General features: G+C 42.1%; 2 protein-coding genes and 2 pseudogenes across 2 annotated transcripts in view; 1 reads left to right on the top strand and 3 right to left on the bottom strand.

The window, feature by feature from the left end:
• LOC143615058 (two-pore potassium channel 3 pseudogene) overlaps window positions 1-16,898 on the bottom strand; it is a 29,022-nt pseudogene extending 12,124 nt beyond the window's left edge.
• Window positions 16,899-17,561: 663 nt separating this feature from the next.
• LOC143615059 (large ribosomal subunit protein eL20y-like) lies at window positions 17,562-19,210 on the top strand. The gene is made up of 4 exons (XM_077088307.1): window positions 17,562-17,633; window positions 17,713-17,828; window positions 17,885-17,948; window positions 18,727-19,210. The coding sequence occupies exons 1-4, from the start codon at window positions 17,622-17,624 to the stop codon at window positions 19,066-19,068; spliced, it is 534 nt and encodes a 177-aa protein (XP_076944422.1). The 5' UTR covers window positions 17,562-17,621; the 3' UTR covers window positions 19,069-19,210.
• A 410-nt stretch (window positions 19,211-19,620) lies between these two features.
• LOC143615060 (F-box protein At5g07610-like) lies at window positions 19,621-21,360 on the bottom strand (annotated as a pseudogene).
• Window positions 21,361-21,670: 310 nt separating this feature from the next.
• The window catches only part of LOC143615057 (F-box protein At5g07610-like), a 1,044-nt gene continuing 571 nt past the window's right edge, over window positions 21,671-22,143 (bottom strand). Inside the window, exon 1 of the mRNA XM_077088306.1 lies at window positions 21,671-22,143. This exon is cut by the window's right edge and continues 571 nt beyond it. Coding sequence (XP_076944421.1) covers window positions 21,671-22,143 — 473 coding nt within the window.

Genomic DNA, 22,143 nt, shown 5'->3' with positions numbered 1-22,143 from the left:
CCTTCCATCCTTAACAAATGTTTCAATAATATCCTTCAAGGATGTGCACTCTTCAGTACCATGACCCTTTGTCCCGTGGAAATCACAGGATTTGCTTTGATCCGCATTAGGTTTCTGCCGGATCGATGGGGCTTTGGGCCATGGCAATTTTTCCGTGGCAAATATCTCCGTGACGCTCTTTGTGAGTGGCGTCCACCGGTGTTTTCGATTTGAAGGGTGTGTGTTGTCCCTTCCGCCAACAAGAGGGCGAGAGCTGGATGAGGTGTCAAAGTTTACCCTTGACTGCCAAATACCTAGCCTCCTCTTTTTGTTGTGCCGGGCGATCCGGACATTGTTCTCTCTTGTCCTCTGCGTGTAGAGGTGCGTATTCTGGGGAAGGTCCCTTCCCAGTTGCTTTTCCGTCTCGGCAAAGCGCTTTGCCGCCGTCATGATGGCATCCCATGTGGATGGCATGCCATCCTTACCCGTCAACGTGCGGATAAGTTCTGGGTATTCGGCGCCTTGGATGAAGGCGGCGCGAACCAGATCCTCACTTATGTTGCCGAGACTAATCTTTTTAGAGTTGAAGCGAGTGATGAAGTCTAGTAAAGATTCATCCTCCTCTCTCACGCAGTTTAGGATCGTCCACTGCTCTTCAGTGTACTTCCTCTGTTGGCTGAAGTGCTGGCTGAACTTGTTCTGAAAGTCCGCCCAGTCATATATGTGGTGGATCGGTAAACGATCGAACCATGCCCTGGCTGCTCCGACCAGAGTCATCTGGAACATGTAGCACCACGTGGGTTCCGTCCAGTTGCTGACGGTAGCCCCCGCAATGAACCTGTTCAGATGGTCGTCTGGGTCGGATAGACCATCATAAGTGCCAATGTTTGACATTTGTTTGGCACTTCTCGGGGCGATTGCCTCCGCAATGTCTCTTGCGAATTTTGACCTTCCTGCATTTGTGGCAGTTGGTCTAAAGGTTTTGGAGAAGTCACGCGGGTTTCTCTCCGCGATTGGTTTAAAAGCTTCCCCAAAATTCCTTTTTGGTTGGATGTCCGTGTCCTTACGCTTCCCTTTCGCCTTATGGCGAGGGTTCGCGTCGGTATCAGACTCCAACTCGTCTTCTGAGTACTCGCAGTCACTGCTCATATTGAGGTGTTGGCGAGTACTGGTGAATTCGTCAGCCTGTTGAGCTGAACGCAAGCGTTCATCCAATTCGGCTTGGAATTCTCTTTGCCGTGCTTCGGCCCACGCCTTCACTTGATCTAGTGTTTGGCGAGGGACCTTCGTTCGTTTTTTCCAGTTGGGTATTGGTGAACCCCAATGGAATATTTACTCCACTTGCCCCGGCTTGGGTAGTCGGGGTAGTGTTCGTAAGGATTGTATAACCGCCGGTGTTCCCCCCAGTTGCTGGGGTGGTTACCGGGGTTTCTTGGTCAGTTACAGGCCTTTGGACCGGAGTAACGTTAACCATTTCTTCAGAAATTGTGAAAACTAAAATAGTTCTAGCTTTTATGCACGGATGGCGCCAATGAAGAAACACTAAGTGACCCGGTACAGATTATAGATAATCTGGGGGTTAAGTAATGTTTCCCACAAATGAGGTCTAGCTGAGAAGGCTGTTCTTCAGGAGACCTGCAAAACAAACACCGTAAGCTCGTCACTGAGAAGGGGGGGGGTTCCTCCTTGTGACCACCCTCCGGCGTGAGAATCAGACTAGGTTGCTCTGAATATAAGTGTATATTAAGAGATTGCTAGATAACTGGATAGCAGATGATCTTACCATTCCAAGATGTTGGAGTATTTATAGCCGAAGGTAGGTTTTCTAGAAGGCACAGCCGGGTAAATAGTATTCCTGTTCAACCAACAGTGGATTACGCACAGGCCATACTGGTTGGTGGGTAGGTTACGGCCAACAGTAACAAAGTCGGCTGCACTATTCCACCAACTGTAGACTATGCACGTCCCACTGACTGTGGATTGTACGCAGGCCATGCTGGTTGGTGAATAGGTTACGGCCAACAGTAACACTATTCCACCAACTGTAGGCTGCGCATGCTCCACAGTAAGGGTTGGTGAGTAGGCAGCGGCTAATAGTGACAAACAGTACTAGAGGGTGCTCCTCCTCGCACTGTTGTTGGTGAGCTGTCACCCTGTGATTGGCTCATGGGCTGTTCTGGTCAGATCGTCTGCCCTATCCATACCTTGGTAGGTATGGTACAAAAGATATTTCAGAATCAGACTGGCTCATTTGGGCGGGATTGTTCCCGCCTTGCTCATGCCTTCACGTGACTGCTGAAGTAGCTAGTGTCTTGTGCGTGTAGCCCTGCTGTCTGCGGGTAGCCTTCCCTGATGGCTTGTATCCGCGACTGCGGGAACAGGCGCTGTACTTCACCATTGGGAGGCTTTCCCTGCGTGTATAGCTTGCGTACTGCGCGTAAGATTCTATGAGCATGGTGGGTCCTGCGGGAGCAGATGGCCTTTGCGCAGACGTCCCTGTTCAAGGTGAGTCTTGCGGGACCAACTGGTCTCTGCTGGGACCTACCTCTTCAAGAGTGTAAATTGAACCGCCAACGAAGTTATACGTGAAGTTTTATTTTATTTGTTTGAGTGGTTTACATAAATAGTTCTTATACTATTTATTGTTTTTATTATTAGTCCTCTATCTGTTTATGATATACAAATGTGGTTTGTTAGTTATCAATGTTTTTCAATTTAAAACATAGGTCTTGTTTGGCTGTAAGGGTGCAAACGAGTCGAGCTGCTCACGAGCTATTTGAGATCGGTTTGTTAAAAAACTCGATTAAGCCGAGTTTAATCAAGCTCGAGCCTAAAAGTAAGCTCGTTAATAAACAAGCTCCGCCCGAGCTTCACTTATCGAGCTCAAGCCGGCTCGCGAGCCTACACGAGCTTGTCATTTATATAATTTTTTAAAATATATATTTAATAATTATTAATTAATATATATATATATATAATGTTATGGAAAAAAAAACATAACTAAATAATATGTATTATTTTATACATAAGATTGTAATAGAAAAAATAAAAAAAAGTAATTATAATTATATAGAAAATAATTAATAAATAGCAAAACAAGCCAAGCATGAGTCGATCTCGAGCTTGAAAATCTACTCACTAGCCGAGCTTGGGCTTGAAAATAGAGCTCGAAACGAGCCGAGCTCGAGCTCAAGCCTAGTCGAGCTCGGGCTCAGCTCGGCTCATTTGCACCTCTATGTTTGAGTCATATGCAACGTTGGTATCTCACAATGTGAAACATCTTATTAGGGACTAAATTGACCTGGAATCGCGAACGTAAGAACATGTGTTGGAACCCAATAGACGGCGTCATACATTGATGGTTGGCCGCTATCTACCAAACCTGACCTTGAGGGTGTGACGAGTGGGCAGTCAGTCATACATGGGCGTGAATTTTTTTTCTTTATTTTACATACTAGTATTTTTAATTGTTACATTTAGGATTTTATACTTAAAAGTAGGTATGCAAGAGCCGGTAAGGCCTTATCCGCACTATATGCGAGGTTATGGGTTTAAAACTTAATAACTACATGTGATTTTTTATTCCTACCGTCCCTTTTCCAATTGTGATTTAGCTATGTCATCAAAATTAAGCAAATACGAGTTTCAGCCAGGCTATTTTATTCAAGTGTAAGACTTAGGCAAGAGTTATCCATCGAGCTTCTCATTCTTTTCTCCTTAAATATTCATGTCCGATTTTACTGGTTGTACAAGGCCTCTAAAATATATATTCTATCGACCGATCTGCTATCAACAACTACATACTGATAAATAAGTAAATAAGTGGGGATTGAAAAATAAGTTCTAATAACTATTATGTATAGATGAAAGTATCATACACTTGTTTTTCAATCCCAAATAGCCTTTTTCTTTTTGTGAACCTTATTCAAGAGTAAATCATCATCATCATCATCATCATCATCATCATCATCATCCTCATCATCATCATCATCGTACTCAGTATATCCCACCAATAGCAAAGCTATGGTAGGGTCTGAGGAGGGTAAGATGTAGGCAGCCTTACCTCTACCCCATAGGGATAGAGAGGCTGCTTCCGGCGAGACCCCCGGCTCGATAGTAGTTTTGCATCAAGCCCTAGACATAAGGCACATAGCACTCAATCATCGGGACATCGGCTGATCGGTGTATGTACCCTTATCTTTCAGCTATCAACGCCACTACATGATGCCTGATTAACCGTCCGTCACTTTTAACATTATTTTCACGAGATTAGTAAAATAACGTCAAAATTAGTGCAATTTCACTTTTGCCCACCCGAGGTTCACACATATATACATCATATGTGCGCACCGCAAGCAGGGCTATTCAAGAGTGCCCACCCGAGAGTAAATATTTTTTTCAATCCTAAATACCGTTTTTTTGGTACTAAACCTTATTCAAGAGTGCCTATCCAATTGCATTCGGCTTAAATTGTGGCATGACCTAGCTATGCTGGCACATTTGAAAAAGTTGGTGAAGGTTTTCACAAGTAAAAAAGACTAAATAGTTAAACCGAGAAAAAAGGTCAAAGATGAAGTTATAACAGATAAATCAAAATAAATAGAAGAGATAATGATTGAGTTTGTAGGGTTAAAGTTTATTTATTACTAGTTTGATCCTCCCGTGTCACGTGAGTTTATTTAAAGTTTTGTTTTTAATCGCTTTGCTATTTTATGATGATTTATTTTATTTTTTAACGTAATTTTGTTTTAATTAATACATATATATTAGTTTGTTATTATATTTTTTAACGTTTGAGTTTTATCAGTTGAGATGTTTAGGTTTTTAGATTTTTAACGAATAAACATAAACGAACATGAGCATGTTAGTTTTTCTAAATGTACAAACATGAACACAAATATTTGTCTAATGAAAAAAGGGGCGTTGATGTAGTTGACGATGTTGGGTAGTATCAGAAGTTAACCAACGATGGAGATGATAGACCGGCAACGGGGAACATGCAAAACAGATAAATTAATTTAGGGTTTGATGATGAAAGTTTTTATCAATAAATGAGATCTTATAACCTATTTGAAGGCTATTAGAGTTTGGGCCCATAACCCATGAAAATTATTCTTTGATGATTGTGGGGTTATTTCACAAATAAATGAGATGTTATAACCCGTTTAAGGGTTATCCGGGTTTGGTGAGACCCATGACCCGCAAAAATTATTGTTTAATTATGAAATAATTTTATAAATAAATGAGATGTTATAACCCATTTAAAGACTATCCGGGTTTGGTGAGACCCATACCCGCGAATTCGGGTCAAATGTATGAGAAGCCTCCATTTATAAATCAAGCAATCTGGTGGCTCTAGAGAATGAGAGAACAACCTGAGAGCGACACATAGGATTTTATGGTAGACAATTATATAGATAGTTAGATGCGTTTGAATATTATCAGAAATTAGAGTTGAAGCAGGATATATATAAAGATTGGCATAAATAGAGGTGTGAGGTTATTGTATTTTTGGATGTTTTTAATTCTTTTAATAATAATGAAAGAGCCTTGTTACCATAAATATATAGGTATTGTCCATCTTGCTTAATACAATTAAGTCCATCGTTGGATCTTTGCTTTGTAATGTCTTTCCTCTCGGTTTTAAAAATTATCTTAAATAAAGACTGGCACAAATATGGCTATATGTTGAAAATCTGTTGTAAAACGTGTTCACTTCGTCAAGCATATTTGTTGGAAATTAATGAGCTCATGTTATGTTTTTGCCTTCTGGTAAAATTAATTCCTTGACTTGTATGTGTTCTAGTTTTAAAATTTTTATTTTACCTTCGAATTACAAAACAAATTTCATGATGACCATATTTCAAAGTAGTAGTTGTTCTGTAATTCGAAACTAAAAAAAATAAAAGTTAAATTTTACAATACACTTAGATAACAAATCGTTAGTTAAAGAGATTACAAAATATTCAAAACTAAGGGAAACTTTTTCACTAATAATTGAGGGATTATACGAGGAAACAACCCTTTTTATAAAAAAGTTTCACTTCTCTTTTATGCCTGATTATTTACATTTTTTTATTGATATTTAATTATTTAGATATTTTTGTCAATTAAAAAAGTATTAAAACACAACCCCCCATCTATTCATCCATATATCGATTTAAAGGAGATGCTAACTTGAATGATGGGTGCTTCATTGATAGGAAACTGAAGAAACACTAACCCGACCCAGGGCAGATTACGGGTAACCTGGGGGTTAGATAGATGTTTCCCACGAGGAGTTGGACCCGGCAAAGATGGTTCTTCTGATAACCTGCAAAACAGACACCGTGAGCTCGTCACTGAGAAAGGGGGGGGTTCCTCCTTGTGACCACCCTCCGGCGTGAGAATCAGACTAGATTGCTCTTTAAATATAAATGTATATTAAGAGATTGCTAGAGCAGATATCAGGTATAATATGTAATACGAGATAGTATATGATGATAAGATGATAAGATGAGATGATCATACCATTTGGGGTATTTATAGCCGAATGTAGGTTTCCAAGAAGGTGTGGCCGGCTGAATAGTATTCCTGTTCTACCAACTGTGGCCTACGCACGTGCCCTGCTGGTAGTTGGTGGGTAGGCAGCGGCTGACAGTGACCAGGCCTGCTGTGTACTATTCCTTTTCCACCAACTGCCGGCTATGCACGTGGTATGACAGGAGTTGGTGAGTAGGCAGCGGCTAATAGTGACATACAGTACAAGAGCATGCTGCTCGCCATACTGTTGTCAATGAGCTGTCGTATCTTTGGTCAGATCTTTTGCCCATACCTCGTCAGGTACAGTACAGAAGATCTTCCCGTATCGTACGGACTGGCTTATTTGGGCGGGAGTATTCCCCCTCCCGCCTTTGTGCGGGATTGTTCCCGGCTTTGCTCATTCCTTCAGGTGACAACTGAATTATTGAGAGCTAAGTGCCTTGTGCGTGTAGCCTTGCTGCGCCGGTGGCCTTCCCTGATGGCTTGTATCCGCAGCTGCGGGAACAGGCAGAGTCCTTCACCATTGGGAGGCATTTCCTGCGGGAACAGCTTGCGTACTGCGCGTAAGGACGTCACGTCTCTGAGCATGGTGGGTCCTGCGGATCCAGTTGGTTTCTGCGCAGACGTCTCTCTTCAAGGTGAGTCTTGCGGGTCCAACTGGGCTCTGCTGGGACCTACCTCTTCAAGTCCCCCCAGTCCAATGTTCTTCTCATGAATGTTTAATAAAGTGAGGTGAACTTTTGGACTTAAGCAAAGGGTTTTGAAAAGGGTTTAGTTTTAAGGTTTTCCATGGGGAATCTTCCCGCGGAAGTCCTTGTCACTTGCAGAAATTCCCGACTTTCCTGCTTGATCTTTGGGTATGATGCGGGTAGGTCTGTAACCTCCTCGCAAGTCAGGAGCGTTGAGTCCCACTTGTGTGGATTCTCCATGAGGTTTTGGTAGTTTTGAACATAGTGATCAATTATTTTAAAACCACCAATTCCATCCTGGAGCTTCAAACAATGTAGTTCTCGACGTTCCCGCTATGCGGGGATGTTATTTCCGTTTCCGCAAGCATTGCCCAGAAGATCCTTCTTGGTTTCAATTCCCTGCGGAGCGCTAGGTATGTGAAGGGTTTTGCCTTAACACTGTACCCGCGCTCGTCTTACGGTTACTTTACTTCCAAGGTATTCCTGGCGTCAATTCCCTGCGGGTGCTAGGTATGTGAAGGGTTTTGCCTTAACACTGTACCCGCACCCGTCTTATGGTTACTTGGTTGCCAAGGTATTCCTGGCGTCAATTCCCTGCGGGTGCTAGGTATGTGAAGGGTTTTGCCTTAACACTGTACCCGCACCCGTCTTATAGTTACTTGGTTGCCGAGGTATTCTTGGCTTCAATTCCCTGCATGTGCTAAGTATGTGAAGGGTTTTGCCTTAACACTGTACCCGCACCCGTCTTATGGTTACTTGGTTGCCAAGGTAAGGGGTATTTTCCCGCTTACTTTTGAATCTTTTTGAATTTTTGAAATTCGAAGAGCTGGTGAAAGGATAAGAACAGTCCAAACCTCTGAAACGTCGTGCGACGGTTTCTTCTGACTGTGTCAGGACGTGCAGGAAGTTATGGTGACGTGACAGTACATGGTCATTCCAGACGCTTTTTCAGGCGCGTGGACGCGATTTTTCGGGCGCGTGGCCGCGAAATTAATGGTACGCGTCCTTTCAACAGCTGTTGCCAGCTTGCTTTTTGCCACGTGTCATAGTTTCATTGCACCTTCGATTTATCTCTCTTCCGCATTAAATTCATCGCATTAATTGCGATTAGTATATAAAGGGGGAGAGGGTTCTTTGTAATCCACACTTTCACTTTTCTCTTCATCTTCAAAACGATTTCCGGCGAATACTCACCTTTTCAGTCGAGCATTCTCTTGAAATCGTTTTCTTCTTTCATCTGCAAGATGTCTTCTCACGATCTCGAGGCTGGGGTGTACGCCGATGACAAGAGTACTGCTGGCGAGTGCCAGTGTGCTCTGCCTGTCGATCTATATCAGTACATCGTCAGGAAGTTCATGCTCGAGTCTCTCGAGCCTGAGTTTCCTGAACCCCATCAGACGGTGTATGATGCCCCCAGAGGCAAGATCGGGGTATATGCTGCATTCTTTGCTTATGGGAATCTTAGGTTCCCATTGACAAAGTTTGTGTACCGTGTCCTGGAAAGGCACGGTGTGCACCTGACCGAGGTGCATCCGATGGCGATCGCGAAGATTCGCCACTTCGAGTGGGTGTGCCGGATTCTGGGCATTGAACCCTTTGTCGACCGCCTGATGACCTTCTACTCCTGGAGGTGCATCCAGGGGTGGTATACTCTGATAACCCGGATCAAGGGTTTGAAGATTAGCGCAACCGAGCGCAGTCTTCGCTCATGGAAGCGGGAGTTCTTCTTCATCTCCGCTCGCGCCATCCCCCTTGCCATGAAGTTCAAGAATGGGCAAGCACTTCCCAGCCTTCACGCCTCCAACTACCAGGAGGCGGAATGGTTCTCGAAGATATCCCGAGTCCAATCTCCGGTTTACCGGTTTGCGGAGTCCGGGATGGTGATGCTCGGGATGAGCCGGGTGTGGAAGGATGCAGATGCGCGAAAGATCCCGATCGTCCTCGAATACGGTTTGAACTCTGTTCCTTACGGTATGCTCTATTTCTTTTTGTTGATTTAGAATCTCTTCTAACTTCTTTCCTGTTTATTTCAGAGGGGGACGACTTGCAGTCGCTCCTGTATCCGCGGGAGGCTGACAGTCCCGCTCGGATGGGTACTCGCGCTCTAGACGAGAACGAGTTGCCCATCCTAGAACAAACGGCGGATCGGTTCGTGGAGGTCTACCCGCTAGGCCACGAGATCTTGAGCGCCAGGCGGCCAGGTAAGGCGTTATTCAACCCTCGACCCCTCAATGTTGAAACCTCTGTCGGAATTCCTCTAATCTTATGTTCTGATGAGGAATCCGCAGATGGTCCTCCGTTGGTGCGGAAGAAGAAGGCTGCCGGCGGGAAGGGGAAGGAGAAGGTGGCCTCCACTGCCGATCCGGTGCCTCGGTCTGACTCAGAGGCCGAGAGCGAGGAGGTGGCGGGGAATCCGGGTGGTGATAGGACCACTGCTCCGGAGGCTGCGACTGTCACCTCCGGAGAGCCCCGGATGACGACGGTGAGCGGCGCAAAGAGGCCGGCTCCATCGGGTTCGTCCCCGCCTGTCCGCACTTTCAGGCTCAAGAAAACCCGTAAGTACAAACTTCCTTTATCTTTAACTTCATAGCTTTCCATCATTAACACTTATCTTCTTTGTGCAGGCGTGGATGTTGACGCATTCCAGGGTGGAGCGGGGAGGAGTACCTCCGGACCCATGACGGTAGGCTTGGTCAGCCTACCTGAGGCGACGACCCAGGCGGCTGCGCCTACCCCTGCTTCCGCTGGTTCAGTTGCTCACTCCGTTGAGCCGACTGTTCCAGCTGTGATGACATCACCGCCGGCTGTCAGTGCCATTTTTACCGCATCTTTCACTGAGCCGGCGGTTACTTTTGCTGCGGATTCCGCAGCGGCGACTGCGGCGGCTTTTACCATGCCTCCTCCGTCATCGGCAACGACGGCCGATCCTTCAGGTATGCATGGGGCTTATCGCCAACCTCTGCCTCCTTCCCATCTGCCTGACCTCTTGGACGGATTTCCCTTGGGTTCAGGTGATGGGTTTGGCGGCTATCGGCCTGTTGTTGACCCTACAGGTGCGTAGGGTTATTTTGGCCTTTTTATATTTTTATCATCTTTTCCTAACTGCTTTTTGTTTTTTGCAGTGTCGGATTCCAATGAAGTGTATGTTCCACGATGGAACATCCGCCGAGGAACAACCCTTCGCACACCTGTGGAGTGCGTGGAGTGGGCTCGTCACGCAGCTCCCAGTGGTGCGTTGGGGGAAGCCATGGCTAGCTACCAGGAGGGTAGGCTAACCAATGAGCTTCGGGTTCTCCTGGCCCGGATGCAGCCGCGCGTCGAGCTGCTTTGTCGTGAAAACGACAAGTTAAAAGCAGCTCGTATTAAAGAAGTAGCTCAGGCGCGGGCTGTCCGGGAGGAGAATAGGAGGCTCTCTGCGGCTGCTGCGGAGAAGGAGAAGGCGTTCAAGGCCCTTGAAGTTGAAGTTCAGGCCCGTCTCGAGGCCCGTTCCAAGGCTGCCCAAGCTGTTAACGAACAGCTTCGGCTGGCTAAGGAAACTGCTAGGAACGCAACTGAAAGGGCCACCAAGGCTGAAGCTGTTGCTGAGCCTCTACCCGTGGAGAATGAGGATCTTAAAGCCAAATTAGAGGCTCTCCAGCAGGCTCATGATGCCTTGGCGATGGAAGACGCCAAAAAGCTCCAAGAGATCTTGGACCAGAGGGGGGTGCTTGACCACACTGAGCGGAAGCTAAAGAGCGTCGAAGAGGCTGCGGCTAAAGAAGTGTTGCTTGCCAACCTCAACAAAAGTGAAGCCGAACGCGCCCGTAACGAAGCTCAAGCTGCCCTCCAGGAGGCTCTGGTTACCAAGGAATGGCTTCTTCGAGAAGCGTTGTCTCAGGTATGTTTAGCTTCATGCCTTCACGCTTTTCTTTGTAAATAGAAAAGGTTTTGACACTTGTATTTTTTCTTGTAGGTTGTGCATCGGGTCTTCGCGGATACGTCTTATGACGATGCTATGAGCGCAGCCCTCAACGCTTCTCATGAGGATGGGGAAAAGGCCGGCTTCCTGCTTGGTCTAGGGTTCGTTGAGAAAGGCATCCCGCCTTCCAACTTCCCTTTATTTGATGTGGATACTGAAGCTGTATACGACCAAGCAGTGAATCAGTATGCCGCCTTCCCGCATCCTGTGGTGGAGAAGGTGAACGAAGCTGCTGCTGCTGATGATGGGCTAGCTATCCTTAAAGCTTTCCTTGAACTGCCACGCTCTACTGATGGTGCTGGTCCAAGTGGAAGTGGCCCTGAAGCTTGATCCTGAAGATCTCTTCCCACTGTTAGGATAGGTTTAGCTTGTATAGCTTTATATTCTTGTAGGCGGGTAGTTACCCGGCCATTCTTGTAATGAATATTATGAAATATAAATCTTTGTGCGGGTAAGACCGCTATTTCTACTGGATTCCTTGCTTTATAAACGTTATATGACTTGCATACTTTAGTTTAAATTAGCAATTTTCCAAGTGTTTAGAATAAGTTAACCTTTGAACGTGGTAGATAATAGGTTGAAGTTTTGCTTCCTCTTTCGTGATTGTGCGGGTAGGACCGTCACTTGCACTTAGTAGGATGGCTAAACTTTACCTACATCTAACCTGCGTGTAGGTTTTCCTCATCCTTTTGTTAGAAATTCTCTGTTTTGAATAAGTTAACCGTTCGACGCGTGGTTGTCAATAGGTTCGGTTTCCTCTCATGATTTGTGCGGTTAAGACCTGCACTTTCATTTAGTTGACCAAAGTTTACCTATGACTGACCTGCGTGAAGGTTTGCCGTTTTTTGGGTTTATGCGGGTTTTGCCGCCTTCCCTACGCAACAACTTTCCACGTAATTATGCGGTGAAAACCGGCATATCCGTGTTGAATAAATTAACCGTTCGACGCGCGGTTGTTAATAGGTTAGTGTTCAGTTTCCTCTATCATGATTCATGCGGATAGACCGGCACTTTCATTTAGTGGGATGACTGAACTTTACCCTTCAACTGACCTGCGTGAAGGTTTGCCGTTTTTTGGGTTTATGCGGGTTTTGCCGCCTTCCCCACGCAACGACTTTCCACGTAATTATGCGGTGAAAACCGGCATATCCGTGTTGAATAAATTAACCGTTCGACGCGCGGTTGTTAATAGGTTAGTGTTCAGTTTCCTCTATCATGATTCATGCGGATAGATCGGCACTTTCATTTAGTGGGATGACTGAACTTTACCCTTCAACTGACCTGCGTGAAGGTTTGCCATTTTTTGGGTTTATGCGGGTTTTGCCGCCTTCCCCACGCAACGACTTTCACACTTATGTATGCGGTGAAAACCGGCATCAGTGTTGAAAGTTCATAAAAGTATAAATGTGAAATTATCAGCGTCAATGTTCTAAGGAGAATCATTTCCATTAGAAGTGGCTCTGGGCCTTTTCTTTACAAATTTGGAATTGATCTACATGCAAACTGTGTAATTGAGCTCCCTTCCATGTTGTTGGGATGGGGGTGCCATCGAGCCGATATGCACCTGGTTCGGGATCTCGTTGTTTGCGCAGTATGTAGTCTCCAACATTGAAGCTGTAATTTTATTCGTGTTTTCCCCAACTGGGGTTCTACACGCATCAGCCTGCTCAGCGTTCATTGCGCCACGAGGTGCGCGAGCGTCCCATCTCTGACAAATGCTTCGACCATGTCCTTTACGTCTGTGCATTCTTCAGTGTTGTGGCCTTTTGTCCTGTGAAAGTCACAGTATTTGCTCCGATCAGCATTGTGACGATGTCGGATTATTGGAGCCTTTGGCCATGGGAGCTCCTCAGTGGCGAATATCTCGGTGACGCTTTTGGTGAGTGGCGTCCATCTAGAGTTCTGGTTCGACTGTACGTTATCCCTTCCGCCTAACCGATGTTGCAAGCCGGATGAGGTGTCAAAGTTTACCCTTGACTGCCAAATGCCTAGCTTCCGCTTTTTGTTTAATCGGGCGGTAAGGACGTTGTCTTTTCTTGTTTTCTGGGTGTAGAGGTTTGTGCTCTGGGGGAGATCTCTACCCAGTTGCTTCTCCGTTTCCGCAAAGCGTTTTGCTGCTGTCATGATGGCATCCCATGTGGATGGCATGCCATCTTTACCCGTTAAGGTGCGGATGAGCTCTGGGTCGTTCGCGCCCTGGATGAAAGCAGCGCGAACAAGATCTTCGCTGATATTACCCAGACTTAGCTTCTTTGAGTTGAAGCGAGTGATGAAGTCTAGCAAAGATTCATCTTCTTCTCGAATGCATTTGAGGATTGTCCATTGTTCCTCGGTATACTTTCTTTGCTGGCTGAAGTGTTGGCTAAACTTTTGCTGGAAGTCTTCCCAACCGTAGATGTGGTGGACCGGTAGACGATCGAACCATGCTCTAGCAGCCCCAACGAGCGTCATTTGGAACATGTAACACCACGTAGGTTCCGTCCAACTACTGACGGTTGCCCCCGCTATGAACCTGTTCAAATGATTGTCTGGATCAGATATACCATCATAAGTGCCGATGTTGGACATCTGTTTGGCACTTTTCGGGGCGATTGCTTCCGCAATGTCCCTTGCAAATTTGGACGTTCCCGCATTTGCCACAGTTGGTCTGAATGTTTTGGAGAAGTCACGTGGATTTCCACCTGTGTTTTTGGTTTGAAGGTTTCTCCAAAACGCCTTCTCGGTTGGGAGTCCGTTTCCTTACGCTTCCCTTTTGCCCTATGGCGAGGGTTCGCGTCGGTGTCGGATTCCTCCGAGTATTCGCACTCACTACTCATGTTGAGCTGAGTGCTTCCAAATTCGTCAGCCTGTTGGACGGAACGCAAGCGTTCGTCCAACTCAGCTTGGAATTCCTTTTGACTTGCCTCCGCCCACGCTTTAACTTCATCGAGTGTTTGGCGGGGGAGCCTCGTTCGTTCTCTCTCTAACCGGGTATCGGTGAATCCCAGTGAGCGATTATTTACTGCACTTGCCCCAGCTTGGGTAACTGGGGTAGTGTTCGTAAAATTTACTGCACTTGCCCCGGCTTGGGTAACCGGGGTAGTGTTCGTAAAAACTGTGTAGTCGCCGGTATTCCCCCCAGTAGCTGGGGTTGTGGTTACCGGAGTTTTTTTAACCATCTTTCCAGAAGTTTGAAAAAACTGAAAAGAAATGAAGTTCTAGCTTTTATGCACGGATGGCGCCAATGAAGAAACACTAACCCGACCCCGGGCAGATTACGGGTAACCTGGGGGTTAGATAGATGTTTCCCACGAGGGGTTGGACCCGGCAAAGATGGTTCTTCTGATAACCTGCAAAACAGACACCGTGAGCTCGTCACTGAGAAGGGGGGGGGGGTTCCTCCTTGTGACCACCCTCCGGCGTGAGAATCAGACTAGATTGCTCTTTAAATATAAATGCATATTAAGAGATTGCTAGAGCAGATATCAGGTATAATACGTAATACGAGATAGTATATGATGATAAGATGATAAGATGAGATGATCATACCATTTGGGGTATTTATAGCCGAAGGTAGGTTTCTAAGAAGGTGTGGCCGGCTGAATAGTATTCCTGTTCTACCAACTGTGGCCTACGCACGTGCCCTGCTGGTAGTTGGTGGGTAGGCAGCGGCTGACAGTGACCAGGCCTGCTGTGTACTATTCCTTTTCCACCAACTGCCGGCTATGCACGTGGTATGACAGGAGTTGGTGAGTAGGCAGCGGCTAATAGTGACATACAGTACAAGAGCATGCTGCTCTCCATACTGTTGTCAATGAGCTGTCGTATATTTGGTCAGATCTTTTGCCCATACCTCGTCAGGTACAGTACAGAAGATCTTCCCGTATCGTACGGACTGGCTTATTTGGGCGGGAGTATTCCCCCTCCCGCCTTTGTGCGGGATTGTTCCCGGCTTTGCTCATTCCTTCAGGTGACAACTGAATTATTGAGAGCTAAGTGCCTTGTGCGTGTAGCCTTGCTGCGCGGGTGGCCTTCCCTGATGGCTTGTATCCGCAGCTGCGGGAACAGGCAGAGTCCTTCACCATTGGGAGGCATTTCCTGCGGGAACAGCTTGCGTACTGCGCGTAAGGACGTCACGTCTCTGAGCATGGTGGGTCCTGCGGATCCAGTTGGTTTCTGCGCAGACGTCTCTCTTCAAGGTGAGTCTTGCGGGTCCAACTGGGCTCTGCTGGGACCTACCTCTTCAGAAACAATGACCACATGCTTGAAAATGTGGATGTTTAAACTTTTCATATAAATTTATAAATTAAACATCTCTTTAACTTCAAAATGAATATCATAATCAATTTATAAATGCAGAATTTTGGCTACAATACTCGGGAAAATGGTTACCTTTTTTTTTTTGAGGTGGATGTATGGAAACAATGAGGTTGTACTATTCAAAATTAATCATCTATACTATATATAATACATCAAATAAGAGAAAATTAAGACACTCAATTTTAAGCAATTTACAATATTTAAAACATGAGGTATATGTGTTAGTAAGGGTAAACATGTCTTTTAAACACAACTCATTCAACTTACAAGTTTGGTCTCTCATCTTTAACCATATTATGTTTTTAATTTAACTTGTAAACTAACTTCTCACTCATGATTTTTAAACGACTATAGCCTTTTCATACGTTAATATTTTTATAAATAAATTGCACTATAAAAACGAGCATTTTATTATCTTTAATTTGGATATGATATTGTTGTAATTTTTTTATTTTAAATAAATTAATATGTTACGTAGGGGTGTTCAATGTCGGTTTTGATGGTTTTTAAGTTAAACTTGTAAGTCCAACCGTTAATACTGATTTTTTGTCGTCCAAAACCAAACTCAACCATTGAAAGTTGAAACCGAATCGTTACTAACGACATCATGGTTCCAGTTTGGTTTCAGAGTTTAAACTTTAATAATAAATTTAGTTTAAAATAATTAATAATTTAAATGTACCGTCAAATTTAACTAAAAACCAACATAATATGATACGTGAGATGATCATAAATAAAAATTGATAATTTTAGCCACATAAATAGTAATTATTAATGGAAGATCTAGGACGTGAAATAATAACAACAAAGATTACAAAAGGAATCATATTGTAATTAGGTTAATTTACAGTCTTTTCTAGTTTCATATGGCCTGTTGCAGATATAAACCGCGAACCAACCGTTCACTATGTTTTGAAATTTTTGAAACCGACCAACAAATTACTGAAAGTAAAAAAGAAAAAGAAAAAAGAAGTTAAACTAATGACCGATTTAAACGATTTTAAGGTTTTAACCGAATCATAAACACTTATATTTGTATGTGATTAACAGGTTCAAATACTCACTGCATCGTGCGGGCACCTGTCTAATTTATATATACAACATAACACTCTTATTTGTTATCTACATAGTCATACACATGGTTTTCTTAACGAACTGATGACTATGAAACTAGTTAAATTCTAGCATGGATATTGGATAACTCACTTGCATATTAAAAATACTACAGATAAAGTAAGTTTATTTTTTTGATAAGATACACCAAAATGTTTCTTGTCCGGTTATTCACCGTAAAAGGTCAATAACCCTAAATTAAGTGTAAAATGCGGGTTTGTCCCTATGTTTTATGTTTTGTTTAAATATGCGGTTTTAATCCAATAGTTTCAAATTTGCGATTTCTGTCTCTGTGGTTTTATTTCATTTGCAATTAAACTCAACCCCACTAACCCCATTAAAATCTGTTCGTTAAACCCATCAACGCACCCTTCACGTGAGGGGCCGTTTTTGTCCCTTTTGTTCTCTAAATACACCCCAGCCCCTTATGTGAAGGGGCTTGCGAAATAGGGTTGGAGTTTATCTGTAGAGAAAAATGACAAAACTGTCCCTTACAAGAGAGGCATACTAATGAGTTTAACGACCAAACTTAACGAGGTTAGTGAGTTTAGGTTTAATTACAAGTAAAATAAACCCACATGGGACAGAAATCACAAATTTAAAACTATTGGACTAAAACCGCATATTTAGACAAACTATAAGAACAAAAATCACAGTTTACTTTTAAATTTATAATGATTTCACTACGCTCTTATACAATGTGCATAATTCAACATAGCGCTTACGTGTTGTGATACGCGGGTTCTCAAGCACCGATTTTCTCACGACATGATAAGTCATACGTCACGCTACAACCAAATTCATTTTTCCTAACAAACTTTCCCTAAATCACGGATTTCGCTACTTGCCAAGGACGAATTCCACATATGTTTCTAAGATTCAATTAATAAATACTTATTAATCAAAATAAAAAATATAAAAAAATTGTTTAAAATGGGCCGGCCCAATCCTATTAACCCAATAAAAAAAGCCTTTTAACATATAACAAAACCCCCAATTCAAACCCTAATTATTTCATATTCATCACCGCCTCAATATTCAACATCAAACAGATTCTGAAAATGAGTTACAAGGTTGTTATAACAATTGATTAAATCACATGTTTTTTTAATTCCATTAACGTTAATTAATTGTTTGTTTTGTTGTTTGCAGTTTCATCAGTTTCAGGTTGTCGGCAGAGGTTTACCGACAGAAACAGATGAGAACCCGAAGATCTACCGGATGAAGCTGTGGGCCACCAATGAAGTCCGTGCTAAAAGCAAGTTTTGGTACGTATTATTATTATTATTATTTAGGTTATTTATTTAATGGTGTTGAAAATTAGGTATTACTTGAGGAAGCTGAAGAAGGTGAAGAAAAGCAATGGTCAGATGCTTGCCATTAATGAGGTAATTTATGAAAGTTCATTTTTATATGTGATAATAGAGAGATTTATTATTCAGTTTATATGTTTAGAGAATGAATAGTAGGTTGTTGTTTTTTGTTTAATGACACAAAATTTATGCATGTAGAGATTAGGGGTGTAAAGCTGGTTTGTGAAAAAGCTTGATCGAGCTCGTGCTCGAGCCTAAAAATAGGTTTTTTAATAAATGGTCCTGATCCCGAGCTTCACTTATAAAGCTTGAGCTAGCTAGCTAGCGAGCCTGACTGACTATAATATACATAATTTCTACTTAGTATTTATATTTTTGATAAGATTAATAATAATAATTAATATAATTATGTAATGTTATGACTTATGCATATAATTATAAATATACAAATGAGTTAATAAAATAGTAAACGAGTCAAAGAATTACTTATCAAGCTCGAGGCGGATCACGAGCCAATTATATATATAATTATTAATTATTACTTATTGTATATATTTTATTAATAATTGTTATAATACATTTTTTTAATAGTAATTATCATGTATACAGTTATATGAGAAAATCAACTAAAAATTTTTATAATAATAAAATTTTATTAATAAATAGTAAACAAGATCAAGCTCGAGCTCTGTGTTAGTTGAGCTCGTGTTCGGCTTGGCTCGGCTAGTAGACACCTCTAGTACTATAGATTAATTATTAATGGTCTATGATTTGTAGAAAGTTGTCTTGTCATGGTAAATATATGTTTTGAGTTTTTTCAGTTTGATTTAGTTCATATGTTTTGGCTGTACAGATATTTGAGAAAAACCCGACAACAATCAAGAACTATGGAATCTGGCTAAGGTACCAATCAAGAACCGGATATCATAACATGTACAAGGAGTACAGAGACACAACCTTAAACGGCTCGATCGAACAGATGTACACCGAGATGGCATCTCGTCACAGAGTCCGCCACCATTGCATCCAGGTCATCAAAACCGCTACTATTCCCGCTAAGCTTTGCAAGAGAGAGTCCACAAAGCAGTTTCACAACTCTAAGATCAAGTTCCCATTGGTGTTCAAGAAGGTTAGACCCCCAACTAGAAAGCTTAAGACCACATACAAGGCTTCAAGGCCCAATTTGTTTGTTTGAGTCATTGAACTAAGCCTTCTTGTTTTTGACTTTTGTTTTGAAATTACATGTTAGTTTCTGATTTTGGATATTTGGTTGTTTTTAATGGAGATTGGTATAATTGCATTAAGGATCATAATATGTCATGATTTTCATTGTGTCACATTATTATTCATATGAATTTGATATCTTCTTTAGATAGATTTCAATAACATAACACAAAACTTTAAAGTATCATTTTTGTTATAAATATCTTTATTTAATTGTTCAATACCAACTAATATTTACAATACACACTTTCAAACACTACAATGATGTATTGAAAAAAGTACACACTTTTAAGGATCATGACATGCCATGACTTTCATTTTGTCACAATATGATTCATATGAATTTTATATCTTCTTTAGATGGATTTCATTAAAATAACATAAAAGTTTAACAATACATTAAAGGATCTTTTTTGTTACAACTATATTTATTTTAATTATTCAGTACCAACTAATATTTTCAATACACACTTTCAAACACTCCAATGATATAGAAAAAAGTACACACTTTCAGACACTACAATTAGAAATAAGTTATTGTTTCGATATAGCGATGAACATGTGTGTCTCCTCCACGGTAGTAGTTGGCGAGATTGAATATCTGTTTAAAACTCTTGTCATGAACATTGTACCTTATCAACTTCCCGGGAATTCTAACAACCATGAACGTGTCTTCATCTTTTTCACCTCTAACCACATCAAAGAAGTCGAATTCATAATAACGGGGACTTGATGGATGTTGGTAACTATGAATCATTTCTGGGAAAGCACCCGGAAGTTCATCAAGCTCTACTTCAAACTTAACAAACCATCCTGAATGATCGTTCAACATCTCATACACGATTAAGTGTAAACGGTTATCACTATTAGCGGTCTCTACTAAATGTAGGTGGCCTCTAGATTCCCCAAAGTACTTTGGTATTAGTCCGTCGTAATAGCCTCCAGAAGAATCCACCTGCACCGGTAAGGGCAACTTTTGCAACTGTTCATCATCGACTTTTAGGTACAAGGGATTGTGAGAAGAGGGAGCCCAGTGAATAGCTCCGTTCCAATAAACTCCACAACATAATAAAGTATAATAATTATCAGAGAAAGATTCACTACAAATCTTCCATTTCCCAGTATCAGATGAATCTGAAACAACTCCCCATTAACCTCTGCATTACGAATACAAACAACTTTGTAGTTAGCACACTTTGTTTGATGATATGCTAGACCCATGAAACGGATAGTTCTACGAACATTCTGACCTCCCGGGACCGAAGGGATGAGTGCAAATTGCTTGGTGGTGGGATTGAATACATAATATTTACGAGCACGTTGGTTTCCTCGATCGCTACAACAAAGTAGCAACCCGTTACAAGATTGCAGGATTCTGATACCGCAAGGATCAAAGCAGAAATCGAGACTATGAAAAGGAGGAGGGTTTTGGTTTTCAACATCAAACGGAATGTACATATTGCGAACAAAAAGGCCAGGAGATTTTGAAAGGTTGTCATATCAGAGGGTGAAACGCCTTTGACTCAATAGCCATAACCAGTGTTTGGATACAGACTTGAACCGGAGGATGGAAGTAACAGGGAGCCGTTGTAAGATTTCCGTTAAAAGGTCATTGTTGGAACCGATTAAAGTTCCAGACCAAGTCGATTGATGATCGGGATCCTCAATGGATGTTCGCAAGAAGCAAGTTTTACGGGTGTTTTGGGTTTTTTGGATTTTGGCTCTGGTGTTCACCATTTTTTTGGAGTGATTTGGATTGTGTTGAAGATGTGTATTTAAGTAGTGTTTTCATTGAGGAAAGATTGTCATGGAAGCATATGAAAACAAGATTGTCATGGAAGCTTTGGCCAATACTTTCTTGCTGTTGACTTGAATCAGTCAACATTTTTAATAAATATAAATGTTCACCTAAATAAGTTTGACCAAGACTTGATAAGAATCATATGGATGTTCTTGCAATACAATAATATAAACAATATATTTTATCATCAAACTCAAACATCATATTTGTAACCGCATAAAAATAGCAAGACTGTTATTTTAGCTAATGTAATTTAATTCACTGTTAAAACACAATAAAATAAGCAATATATTTTATCATCAAATTCAAACACCATCTTTGTAAGCATCAATATTGTTGGATTCAGTTTCATCTCTTACATGATGAGTTTGTGACAGGTTAACGTCAGAAGGTGAGTTCAATTTAGACTCATTTCGAACATCTTTTCATTAGACATCCGTCATTGGTTTAACGCATCATGAAGCTTGCAATCCTTTTGTACACTTTTGGTCTCAAATATAGAATTGCATACAACTAGATATGCTTGCTTACAGTTGACTACAATAACTAACACAGAAAAAAACAAGAACTAAAAAAAGGATTAATTATGACGAGACCTGTAACAACGATAATAACAACTAAATGTGCTTATAATAACACAGAAAAAGAACATGAACACGCGGTTCAAACAAGTTGATGAAAGAAATAACTAATTTCAAATGTAAGTTAAAAATCAATATGGTGTTGATTACAACTAACTTACGTATTTTAGTGAGGTAGTAAATAATTTTTTTTAAAGGCGAGCAGAAGGAATTGAAGACAAGATCGGCATATACCGATGAGATTCACTCCATATATACATCTTCTCGCCGGGAAAACTGAATATTAGCTTAAAACTCTTGTGATGAAGATTGTACTTTATGAATTTCCCAAGTATAGATAACAACATGAATGTATCTTCTTCTTTTTCACCTCTAACGACATCTATGACATTGAAATCATAACATGACAGATTAGTCATATCCGGAAGCCCATCAAGCTGTACTTGATACTTGACAAACCACCCCGAACGATCCCTCAAAATCTCATACATAGTCAGGTGCAATTTGGATAAAGGGGCCACTACTAAATGCAGACGACCTCTAGATTCCCCAAAGTACCTTATCTCGTTGTCCACCGGGTAGTTCAACATATGCAACTTTTCAACCTCGATATTATAGGACAAGAGCTTGCCATGAGTAAGAGCCCAATGAACAACTCCATTCA

This window comes from Bidens hawaiensis, unplaced genomic scaffold (assembly GCF_021521415.1).
Source record: "Bidens hawaiensis isolate Kalapana, Puna unplaced genomic scaffold, B.hawaiensis_p1.1 tig00041779_1, whole genome shotgun sequence".
Classification (NCBI taxonomy): Eukaryota; Viridiplantae; Streptophyta; class Magnoliopsida; order Asterales; family Asteraceae; genus Bidens; species Bidens hawaiensis.
This window is presented reverse-complemented; position numbering and strand designations above follow the sequence as displayed.

Coding starts and splice junctions, on each gene's coding strand:
- LOC143615059 (XM_077088307.1), top strand. Junction 17,829..17,884: donor CGTGCTAAAAGCAAGTTTTG/GTACGTATTATT, acceptor GTTGAAAATTAG/GTATTACTTGAGGAAGCTGA. Junction 17,949..18,726: donor AGATGCTTGCCATTAATGAG/GTAATTTATGAA, acceptor TTGGCTGTACAG/ATATTTGAGAAAAACCCGAC.